A 13,436-nucleotide genomic window follows, 5' to 3' on the forward strand; every position below is an offset into this window, starting at 1 on the left:
TTAAGCAAGCGGAGATAGGAGCAGAATTAGCGAAACTAGTTTCAAATACTAAAAAGGATTCTCAATCTCGGAGGACTCAACAGTACATCCGGGATAGGCAGGAAAAATTAGAAGAATATTGGGCAAAATTTCTGAATAACCACGAAAAGCTGCTAGAAGGAGGTATAACGAAAGAAAAATATTTTGAAACAAAATACCATGATCAGGTATTTAAGACATATATTGAGGGGAAAACCCTGTTGGAAGAATATGGAAGGGTGCTGAAAAGAGGAAAAGCACCGAAAGTAAAGGAGATACAGATAAGGAAGCAAAGAATCGAGGAATTATTACGGCCAGAAAATGAACAAGATTTGCAGGAGGATGAAGAGCTGCAGTCAGAGTTAAGAGAATACATGGAAAAGGTGAATACACTAATAATTGAAGCAGCAGTAAATGAGGAACTAGACGCTATAGATAATGGAGAAGTAGAGAGAATAAATCAACTAAAGAGGAGAGTCAGGGAAACCTTGAAGAAAATAAGGCCAGGAATGCAACGGCCAGAAAGCACACAGAGGAGGGACGGTGTGACATTACCGCAGGTAAAAATCCCTGTGTATGAAGGCAGGTATGAAACGTGGAGAACTTTCCACGATCTGTTTACTAAAGTAATACATGAAAACGACCAGTTATCAAACGCAGAAAAAATGCAGTACCTAAAAACTCAACTAAGAGGGGAAGCCAACAGAATGATACAACACTTAAACATATCCGAGGCCAACTACGAAGTGGCCTGGAACATGCTAAAAGATAGATATGAGAATCCAAGGATGATATTGTTTAAATTGATAGACAGGATGCTACTAGCACAGGAAGTAAAGGAATCTTCTGCTAGAGCATTGAAATCACTACATGACACCTTCCACGAAAGTCTGGAAGCCATAGGAGGGTTAGGAACAGACACGGAAGCGTGGAGCCCATTGGTAGCCCGAATTATCATAACGAAATGGGACAATGAAACCAGGAGGCTGTACGAAAACCACGTTGGAGACAGTAGAGAGATACCGACGTACAAATCGACACAAACATTCTTACAGCGAAGATTCCAGACACTGGAACTGCTGGAGTCAGAAAAAAGACAAGAGAAGCAAGGAGGATCTGGGAGGAAACCAAGAACACGTTGCGTGATATGCAACGGAGATCACGGAGTACCGAACTGCAGAGAATTTCAGGAACTCAATGTAAGAGACCGAAACAGGATGATAAAAGAAAAAGGATTGTGTGCAAACTGCCTAGCACATAAAAAAGAAAAACAATGTTATGTACAATATAGGTGCAGACACTGTGGCGGAGAACATCACCGTATGTTGCATTATGAGAAAGGAACCACAGGCAACAAAAGAAACTCCAATGAAACGAAAGGAGAACAAACACAAGAAAGAAATGGAAGAGATTCGAATAATAGAAGAAACGGGTATCAAGCTAATAGGTACAGAGGAGGAAATAATAATCCATACAACGCCAGAGAACAAAATAACGGAAGGCGAGAAAATACACAAGATACCAATGGGCATAGGAATATCAACGACCACCAAAGAGGACAGAATTCAGTAAACTGTGCAAGCCATAAGGAAGGTGAAGCATTACTAGCGACAGCTGTTGTACGCATAAGAGATGCGAAAGGAGATTCACACATAATGAGAGCATTAATCGACCAAGGGTCACAATGCGCATTTATAACGGAACAAGCTGCGACGACGCTAGGAACAACAAGGAAGCCCATACAGGCGACCATATCCGGGATAGGCTCGTCAGGAGAAAAAACAGCCAATTGGAGTATGAAACTTTTAATCGAAACTCATTACGAAAGTGACTTCGAGATGGAAATAGAAGCACTAGTATTACCGAAGATAACAAGGAATTTACCGGAACAGGATATAATTCTACCGGACTATAACGAGAAAAATGCAATACTGGCAGATCCAAGATATTACAAGGTAGGGAAAATAGACTTACTACTAGGAGTAAAAGAATACAGTTACATATTGACAGAAGGGATGCACAGAATAAGTAATGGACTCCTGAGTCAAAACACCAAACTAGGATGGATAGTTTCGGGGATAGCACGAGAGAAGGAGACTACAGAAACAGAAGTCAGTCATGACGACAGATATATAACAGTCATCGGCTATTTCATAGTGACAGGGAAAATTAAGTACAGCATGCTGAAAGTCACGGCCATACCACTTAACGTTGAGGGGTCGGTGTTGCGCACATTTGTCGCCCCAAGGAATCTACTGGTCGTAGATTATAACACACTGCACTACTTCGGATTGACCGCAGAAGATAGGGAAAGATGTTTACTGTTGACAAAGACGCAGATAGCGTGCTCACCAACGGCTATAAGGAACATGGATACCCAACCAAACTGCATACTTGAAGAAATTTATGAGCGATCTAAGAATAGCACATGTCCAGTGGTAGCCTGGACAATACAGACAGCTCAATGGAGTAAGATGGGTACCCCCAACCTCTGGCTCGTTATCACGCCAGTCACGATACACATATCCATTATTTGCGATGGAAATCGGAGCGAAAGAGTACTGGAACGAGTCACATTCCTGAAACTTTCACCCAAATGTATCGCCCAAACGAAAAATATTACATTACTCCCCACTAGCAGTGGGATGGAGAGAGCGGTAACAAGCTACCTGAAGGCGCCAATCACTCCCGTGGCCCAATTGGTGGCGAGGACACCCCGCAGGTTTAACATGCCTCTAAACACCTACCTGGACATACCAGGAGGAGAGCTACGTCACGCGTTACTTGAGGAGGAAAGTCTAGAACAAGAAATGACGCATACGCAGTGGCAATCGATTCCAGAATCTAATTGGCATTATTTTGTAGCCACCGGGACCATTACTATAATGGTAATAATTGGGATACTCACGTTATGGAAATACCGTCCTGTTGTACGACTATGTCGTTCAGGGAATCCACATACTCAGACTAACGAACAGGAAGTACCTGTATTAAGTAGTAATCGGCATAACAATGTACCGTCGACTTCAAAGGCCGACCTCCCACTCTCCACATTTTCATCCAATTGCCCTAATTTTAATCTAGAGATAGAGTCGGACACTGATAGCTAGAGTACGGTTGGAAGATTGTTGATTATTCTTAAACTATTTATTTATTAACATGTTTGAATTTGACTATTTTATGTAATACTTATATGTAAACTTTGAGTATTGACACTTGGGCCAGTTTTTGCCCGATTCCGCAGTATGTCCAATATCAAATATTCAGTATTCATATCCGAAATTGGACAGTATCATTTTATCACCCAGTAGATCGAATGCATTTATTTGTTATTAAACACACACACGTAATTAATTAAATTACATACACATTTGGTCAATTATCAATAATATAATTTGGACATCAGCCAAAAGTTGCTGACATAAGATAAACAATTTACCTTAATTAGATACACAAAATCACGCGGGGCCCGTGTTTACATTGACCCAATTTAAACTTATATAAAACTAAGATCTCTTGTCTAGAGATTCAATTATTATTAATTCATTAACGCGAGTGATTGTCTTCAACGCTCATCATTTAAGTCTCTACTCAAAGTACCCCGGGTCAACATCCATAGTGTAAGTCTCATCAATAAACTCTGCTACTATTATTTGGTGTTTCCATCACAACTTAAAGACCATCTACACTGAGCCAACGAAGGGATATTGTTCACACGTTTTAATGCAGGTTAAAAAATAAAACATTTATCAAACCATAAAACTGCATTATTCCCTCCGAGATTTCCTCTCTGGGTAAATTTAGTAAAATGTGTTGATATCGGTAGGGATACTTAAAGTTCTGAATGACATGACGTATGCGTAGTAGGTGGAGCTTGTGCTGAGAGCGGGCCGGCAACTGTCTGTCCGCAAGCACTATTCCTCATCTGATTTATATTGATAAATTTTGTTACAGAAGTATATTTCCGAAATGGAAATCGAAACATCGAATAAACTTAATTTTAAAGTCAAGTTGTGGCTTATTCTCAACAAAAATACTAAATTGCAGAAGTTAAAGAGTAAAGGTGATTATATACAGTCTTATTTCAGTCCTCTCTTTATATTTATTTCATTCGACAGTTCTTGTTCAACTTATATTCTTACCACTTGATGCCAGTATAGGTTTGTGATTATTCGTAGATTTTTATCGTCCAATCCAGCTGTTTTCGATATTTCTAGCATGTTGTTATGTGGGATCTTGTCAAAAGCCTTTTCAAAATCGATTGCACAGATCTATAGGTACATTTTGATGTATACGTCTGCGTCTCTGTATCAGTATTGGATACTGAACAAGGCTTCTCTTGTACCCAAGCTAAGTCATTATGCAAGTCAAAATGCAATATAACTGAATTCTTTTTGGAACAGGAAGGCATAATAGTGTCTTCAAAAATATTAGATGTAACAACTGTACATCACTTAAATGATTGATAAACATAATAATATACAGGGTGGTGAATCGTCAAACGGGCCATAGGAAACTCAATGGAAAATTCTAAATTATTGAATTCCTGCTTCCCTAATTATTTTACATCAAAAGTGATGAGAAACTATTTGTAAAGAATTAAAATCTCTATCAAGAGCAAACAGTAGCGATCAACAGGTAGCAACAAACGCGTTCCAAGATTGTGGCTCTAATTTTGAATATTTTGTCGGGATATTTGGCACACATATTCGTAACATAATAAAGAATGGCAATACAGAGCCCAATTTCAGAAATGTTAGTATGTTGAAATTAGTCTATAACTAAATAAAATATTGAAAAAAGGAGCCAGTACTGCCATTAAGAAAGACAAAAAAATACACTTTCTTCAAAAAAACTTTTTTATCTCATGCCTAGATTTTGTGTCACATTGAAACTGCTAAAAATCGATTTTTTTATAATAATAAATCGAACTTCACTGACTTGGCAACATTTCGCGATTATGTGTATAAAAATTATTGTTTTTGATAGTATAAACGTCACTCTCAGTGTCGAATTACCTACGCACTGTTGCGTCACTTTTGAAAGTTCGCAGAACTTTCGCAATCTTGGACCGCGTTTGTTGCTACCTGTTGATCGCTACTGTGTGCTCATAAAAACACAACTTAGATTTGTTCTACGAATTAAACACATTCCAAAGTTTTGCAAAAATATAATAGTCCAGGGCGCATCTGTTTTGAGATGGACGTTGAGAGGTGACTCATATGTTTTTGCAGAAATTGCTTTAAAATAACTCAAATAATAATATTTGAGTTATCCTCCCACTCAAAAAGGTCCGGAACATTGTTTAAATAATCAAAATGTCAAAATATGAAGGAAGAATTCGATTTTTTTCTTCGTTTTTTGATTATAACTTTAAAAGTATTCATTTTCCCGAAAAGTTTTACTGACATAAAAGTTGCGTAATTAAATTTGCTACAAAATAGAATTGGTTGAAAATTTAAAAAATGCCTTGTTGAAAAATAACAATAATTGCGAAAAAAACATAAAAACAAGTATTCGCATTTTACGTTTTTCAACCATTTATGCTACACCTAGGACCTTCATATTTTACCCAGAAAAACGCTACGATACAATAAAACAATACACGGTAATAAAAATTCACGGTCAGGAAATAACAAAACTATAAAACAATACTGTAAATTTCATTAAGATCTGTTCAATAGATCTTGCAAAATAAATTTTGCAATCCAACTTTCGCAAAAAAAATTGTTACAGGACTAAAAATAAAGCGGATAGCAAGTTGATTTTTTTGCGTATAAAAGAGTACTGTACCTTTCATTTGCAATTTGCAAAATTATAATCGATTAACTACCACGGCGTCAGAATTTTTTTTTAAATAGACATTAATTTTTGGAGCTACGCGCTGGACAGCGGTGTTCGATTCACACAAGTTGATTTCCACCAAAATTTCTCCCAATCTTTATCTAATATATTATTTTCTTACTCTATATTTTGTTGTATTTTAATATTTTAATTCCACAAAAATCAAACTAATTTTATTATTGTTTGTGAAATATTGTTTAAACAATTGCATATGTTTAAAAATAATAAACTTTTATTCTCTAAGTTAAAATATATGAACAAAGAAAGTTTTTGCTAAAAAAAGTGTTATTTCAAAGGACAGAGTATGTGTTTTTATTTTGCGATAAACAAATTTATTTATTTATATCGAAATGTACTAAAAATTAAAATGTATCATTATCAAAGGTCATTGGAATGCCCAATCAGAGCAAACTATCCGCTGTCCTGCGCGTAGCACCAATAATTAATGTTTATTTAAAAAAATTTCTGACGCCGTGGTAGTTAACCGATTTTAATTTTAAAAATTGAAAATGAAAGGTACAGTATTCTTCTATATGCAAAAAAAAATTAAACTTGCTATCTGCTTTAGTTTCAGTCCTGTAACATTTTGAAAAAATGATTTTTTTTTGCGAAAGCTGGATTACAAAATTTATTTTGCAAAATCTATTGACCCGATCTTAATGAAATTTACAGTGTTATTTTATTATATCATAAAGTTTGTCTGGGTAAAATATGAAAATCCTAAGTCTAGCATAAATGGTTGAAAAACGTAAAATGCGGATACTTGTTTTTTATGGGTTTTCCGCAATTATTGCTATTTTGCAACAAGGATGACTATTTTTTAAATTTTTGACCAATTCTATATTGTAGGAAATTTAATTACGCAACTTTTATGTTTATGCAACTTTTCTCGGAAATGAATACTTCTAAAGTTATAATCAAAAAACGAAGAAAAAAATCGAATTTTTCCTTAATTTTTTGACATTTTGATTATTTAAACCATGTTCCGGACCTTTTTGAGTGGGAGGATAATTCAAATATTATTATTTGAGAAATTTTTAAGCAATTTCTGCAAAAAAATTTGAGTCACCTCTCAACGTCCAAATGTACTAATATTTTTACAGATGCGCCCTGGTCTATAATGCATTTGCCAGAGTATTATTAGTCCAATCGTGAGATATTTGACCTCTAAAAATCATACGAACAAGCTGAATTTTGCTGAGAATATCAATGATGGGACCCAAACAAGATGAAAAAAAAGTTTGCCACTCCTTCCCACGGGCTTCTCCCTAAAATCTCAATATAAATCGTAAAAATCGCGGATTCTCTATTATTTTAACAGCTGTAAAGAAACTGACTTCATTTGCGACAAAATGCAAAAATTGAATACGAAGCTGCTCTATTCACCTTTAAAACGCATTTGGATTTTTGTCGATAAGACACTCTGATCAAAAGATATCGAATTTTTAGCGTCGACTTGATACACATTTTATTTAAAAAATTGATTTTGAGTGCGTAAATGTGTATCAACTCAACGGTAAAAATTCGATATCTTTTGACTGGAGTGTCCTATCGACAAAAATCAAAATGCATTTTAAAGATGAAAAGGGCAGCTTTCGTATCTAATTTTTACATTTTGTCGCAAATAAAGTCAGTTCCTGTACAGCTGTTAAATAAACAAAAATTGCGCGATTTTTGCCATTTTTTACGACTCTTATGAGGTGTTTTAGCGGGAAGCCAGGGGGTAGGAGGGGAACACTTTTTTGCGTTTTTTTGGGGTACCAAAATTAATATTTTCACTAAAATTCAGCTTGTTCATATGATTTTTAGAGGTCAAATATCTCACGATTGGACTAATAATACTCTGGCAAATGTATTATATTTTTGCAAAATTTTGGAATGTATTTAATTCGTAGATCAAATGTAACATTTCTTTTTAATAGAGATTTCAGTGCTCTACAAACAGTTTCTCATGACTTTTGGTAGTAGGAATTCAACAATTTAGAATTTCCCATGGATTTTCCTATGGTCCGTTTGACGATTCACCACCCGGTATATAATATATAATGCGTTAACAAAATCTTTACATATATAATGATTTAACTGCTGTTAATATATTTTTATTATCTTTTAGTTCACATGCCTGCCAGACACCAATTGCATACCTCATACGACTGTTAACATCACCCTGGATGGTAGGGACCATAGGGCTTGCCCATTACCGCAATACATCGTCCTCTCTTGTGCCCTTGGATATTTGGCTGTGGCTATATTTTTAAGACTTCCGATTTTACTTAAGGCTACGTTACTCGTCATCATGTCTACGGTGTATATTCTCCACATTGAACTGTCTCATATTGAGTTGTTCTTTTGCTATGATATTAGAGTAAGGTAAATACATCATTTTGTATTAAATATTATTAACGAGTTTATTAATTAATTAATATTAAAATTGTTAAACTGTAGCTCTATTTAATTCAGATATTCTACATAAACATAATTTCTAAACTGTAAATATACTAGACTACTTGTGGTCTTTACTTTTGCATCCCTGCGAAATGAGGGTATTAAATAAGTAAGACATAACAACAATTATGCGAAGGAAAGGTATATGGAAAAAGGAGCGTTAGTGCAGTAACTGAAGGTTTTCACCTCCGATTTCGTTGAACCTCCATCGATTTTTATGAAAATTGGTGAGTAGTTAGAAGAGACCTCAAGAAACAAAGTGACATGGTGCCAACTTGCGCTTTTATCCTGGGGGTGGATGCCACACCTTATCGGGGGTGAAAATTATTTTGTTAAACATAACCCCAGAAATCGAAAGAGGGACACATTATAAGTAAATTTTTTTATATGTAATTATTAACATTAATCAATACTTTTTGAGTTATTAAAGATCAAAAGATTTTAATTTTTCGTGAAAAAAATGCATGTTTTAAAGTGGTTTTTCATAAATAACTCAAAAACTATAAGATTTTACAAAAAAGTTATCATTACCAAAATTGAAGATAATAAAAAATTTAATACACTCCTTTCCTGAAAAACCACTGGATATTAAAAAGGGGTTATAGACAATTAAATGTATATTTTTGTCGGTGAGTACTCAAATCTAAGTATTCAAGCTGAAATAACGGGAAAACGGTGCATTTTATAACATAGTATACTTAATAAAACACTTGTCAAAGTACTTGGCAATACCTATCAAATGAGCTTTAGAAGTAGTTGATAGCAGCACAATTTAGCAAGTTATGATGAAAATAGGAGAACCCTTACGATTTTTTTGGGAAAAAGTGAAAAATAAAACATGTACCATTTCCACAAAAGTTAAAATTTACAGTAATCCCTATAAGACTTTCTTTACTTTAGCATAAGTAATGATCTCAAAAACTTTGACTGGTTGAGCATGCATATTTTTGAAAAAAAAAAGTATAATTTAAAAAAAATCTGAATATTTCAAATTTTCGTAATTTTAGTTTTTCCTTTAATTTTTCTTTAGTTTTTCCTTTAGTTTTACTGTTTTTAGTATTCCTGTGACTTAAAGAATAACCGAGATAGAAACGTTTAAAGCCTTAATTTTACTGCGAGAGCCATGTAACAGGGGCTCTTTAACCTTTATTTAAAAAAATAGGGGATTTAAAAGATTAAAATTAATACTATTTTAAAGACCTTTTTTTGAAATTACCTTTTGAATGGTAATTAGACAAACGTGATATCATACAAATTAACGAAGTTATTCTAAAAAAAAAACAATAAATTTTTTTGAAAAATTTTTGGAGCATAAATTTTTAAACATTTTTGGAGAAAACATTTTAATGATATCAACTTCTTCGGCAGCTCATTTGATAGGTATTTCTGAGAGCTTTGACAAATATTTAGTATGTGTTATAAATGTTTTCCCGTTACTTAAGCTTGAATACTGAGATTTGAGTACTATCCGAAAAAAATACACATTCAATTATAATTATCTTTAAGTCACTTTAGTAATAAAAGATTTTTTTGTAAAAACTTATAGGATTTGAGTTATTTATGAAAAACAGCTTTAAAACATGCATTTTTCCCACAAAAAATTAAAATTTTTGATCTTTAATAACTCAAAAAGTATTCATTTATTTTAAAAACTTGATCTAAGATATTTAGCTTAGAATTTGTCTCTCTATCGGTTTATGGGGTTATTTTTAATAAAATAATTTTCACCCCCAAGAAGGGGTGGCATCCGCCCCCAGGATAAAAGCGCAAGTTAGCACCATGTCACTTTTGTTCCTTGAGGTATCCTCTAACCACTCACCAATTTTCATGAAAATCGATGGAGGTTCAACGAAATCGGAGATAATAGCTTGCAGTTACTCGAGCGCGTCAGATTATCACATGGGGAGAAACCTTGTAGGGGAAGTCGGGGCAAAGTGAACCAGTTTTGAGTCCAAAGACTGAAACCAAGATTTGTCAAATAATATGACTTATACGAAAATAATAATTACGACTATTTTTTGTTCATACGATAGCAGAACCATTTGGCTACATATTAAAATATCTAAAAACTAAAAAACAGTTTTATGTAATATGCTGTAAACATACTTGCAAAACATGCCAAAAGTCGCAAAAAGTTCACTTTGCTCCTCAGGCTAGGCGGGGCAAAGTGAACTTTGTTTTTGGGGCAAAGTAAAACATATCAGATCAATTAAATATTTAATCAGGAAATACAATTAAACAAACTTAAAACATAAAAGATTCTATATAAACTGGATTTTTCCATATCTGAATCTTTTAGAGCGAAGCTTTCCCATAATTTGAGATGCAGTTATTACCGAGATATCATCTACCTCTGGAAAGAAGAAGATGTTCCAGTTTCCTCTGTACTGTCTCATAAATTTTACTTCATACCCGTTTTTTAATGGATCTTTAACTTGGGCAACAAATTCTTTTTTTATTTTATCATTAGTTAGTTGAACTAATATAAAATCTTCGGCAAACACATTTTTCGTTGGAACTGCAGTAAGCTGGTTTGTTTGCAAAATTTCAACATCTTCATCACTGAAGGTTTCCGTGTCACTGGAATCTTCGCACAAGTGGGCGTCATCAACATCATGGTCTTCGGAGTCAGAAGATTATGGAACAGCAATTTTTCGTTTTACTGCAACTTCTTTTTCTTTTTTCACTATTTTTACCTTCTGTTGTTCTTTTTCTGCCTTCAGGTCAGCAAGGTAAGGGGAAGATGTTATTACCGTTGTAGATCCTTTTTTCTTTACTTTCTCAGAGCGGTTTTAGGAGCTACTTTAGGGACAAGCATTATAGCTCTTGAGGATATCGCTTGGCTAAAATTGGCTGAGCTTGTGGTATGGAGTTCTTTAGCTACCGAAACATTTTGCAGTTGATAATGTGACGAGCTAAAGGGTTTATGGATAGGCGATACATCTCTTGATGGCACCAAGTTGTCTAAAATGTTTGAATTTTTGACAGCGCCTTGAACTTCTTTAGATGTTGAACGAGTTTGTTTTATTTGTGAAGTGTGTCCATAAAATTTATTAGTGGATAGTGGCGGTAGATTTTCATTTGTTCTGCTTTTCTTACTAACCATACTAAAACTTCCAGCCCAAACATGATCATTTTTGGGTGCATTACAGCGGTCGGCAACATCTGCAGTATCACGAGTGATATTTTCTACACCGCCATTGTCATTATTTTGAGTTAAAAGAGGACGGTCAGTAACCTCTGCAGCCGCAAATGCCATATCTGGGAAAATGTTGTTATCATAAGGACAAATTCCCGTTTTTTTAAAAGCGGATAAAGCATTTTCAAGTGTTGTAGCTCTCATATATGCTTGACCAAATATTTCGCTCACATCATGTATCGTCACGACTTTACCAGGATTATTTCTTAGTTAATTCTGAACACCCTGGCTATAATATGAACTCAACGGAAACATAAACTCAACATCAAGAGGCTGCAAACGATGAGACGTGTGTGGGGGAATTGTAATAATGCGAACGTTACTTTTTCTTGCCATTAAAATCAAATCTAAATTTTTAACATGTGTTGAATGACCGTCACAAATAAGTAACACTGGGCCTTCTTCTGTTGGCTTAGCATATTTTATAAAATGTGTGAACCATGTTGGTGCAAAAATATCACTTTGCATCCAACCTGAAGGATGAGGAACTACTATACTTTCAGGTGGTATATATTAGCAGAGGTGGTATATATTGACCTGCTGCATTAAAACAAATTTCTGCAGTGATGAGTCTCTGAGTCGCAGTGATGAAATCTCTGCAGATGAGAGGCTACCGACCTGTTTTTTTCCTTTAAGAGATAACACTTTGGATTGTCTATTTGGAACTGTACTAATTCCGGTTTCGTCACAGTTATAAATTCTACTGGGAGAAAATGTGTAAGTGTCCATAATATGTTTTAAAAGATCAAAAAACTTTTTGACATTTACTTTATTAAATGCAGATGCTCGGGCTGCAGATGTTGCCTCCGGTGTTCGAAGAGATAAGTTATGGTGTCTTTGCATAAATTTGGAAACCCAGTCCCTTCCTGCTAGTTGTTTTTCTTGAGAAAAAGTGATATTAATAGGCAAGGTGCCTAAAATTCTGAATCGTTAAACCAAACAAATGTCAAGTACGTGCTCATTTAATTCGTTTTCCTATTCTGGCGTAAATACTGTTCTAGATCTAGCCAGCCCTTTCTTTGCTGCCAGGTCAGATGTTCTATCCAGTTTCAGTCTTCGGAATAACGTTGCTGGTGGCACATTAAACTGTGTAGCGGCTGTTTTATATTTTAATGTTCCCTCCCAAACAGCATCAATAGCATTTTTCATCGATTCCTCTGACCAAGACTTTTGATTACTTTTACGAACATACGTTCTAACCATTTTACCTTAAAGACAAAATTCTCAACATTAAAAGTGTACTCACTCCAGCAAACAACTAATTTATAATATATCTATACGCTGTGAGCTCGTACGTAGAGGGGATATTTACAAATTCGCGAGCGCCAGTAGTGGCAAGTCTGTAAACGTTTACCGGAAATTTGACATAAATGCCAATTATAACATAATTTAAAAACATTATTATATATTATATATATATTATATTTAAAACATTATTAAAAAAATTATTACATAATTTAAAATTAAAATTAAAAACATTAATTATAAAAAATATTAGTTGGTCAAAGCTGTGGTATATATTTTTACCTTAAATATACTTATGTTTTAAATACGGAATTTAAGTTTTTTTAATGTTTCGTAATATGTAATTATAAATTAATATATTAATCTTAGCGCCATCTACACGATAATTGTGAAAGTATCCGAAGTAAGAAATTCATATTTTATTAATAGAACGTCAAAATGATTAGCAAAATTAAAAAAAAAATCGATTACAATTTAATTACTTTTTTGCATTGTAAATATTAAGCGATAACAATTAAATAATAAATTTAAAAATTACCGGTGAAAGTTGAATTAGTAATCCACTAGGAGCGCCACCAGCGAAGCTCAGAGCGTATAGTAGTTTTTTTATCCGGTTTAATTTTAGGCGATACAAGAATTAGTAAAATAATCTCGGATAATTATTAAACCGAGATTTACAAATCCC

General features: G+C 34.2%; 1 protein-coding gene across 4 annotated transcripts in view; it reads left to right on the forward strand.

Annotated features, from left to right (window-relative positions):
- LOC114325217 (Ca(2+)/calmodulin-responsive adenylate cyclase) overlaps positions 1-13,436 on the forward strand; it is an 897,698-nt gene that overhangs the window by 803,169 nt on the left and 81,093 nt on the right. For all 4 annotated transcript variants that reach the window (XM_050642766.1, XM_050642767.1, XM_050642770.1 and 1 more), the window contains exon 12: positions 7,976-8,232. In XM_050642766.1, coding sequence (XP_050498723.1) covers positions 7,976-8,232 — 257 coding nt within the window. The remainder of the gene's footprint in view (positions 1-7,975; positions 8,233-13,436) is intronic.

Source organism: Diabrotica virgifera, chromosome 2 (genome assembly GCF_917563875.1).
Source record: "Diabrotica virgifera virgifera chromosome 2, PGI_DIABVI_V3a".
Classification (NCBI taxonomy): domain Eukaryota; kingdom Metazoa; phylum Arthropoda; class Insecta; order Coleoptera; family Chrysomelidae; genus Diabrotica; species Diabrotica virgifera.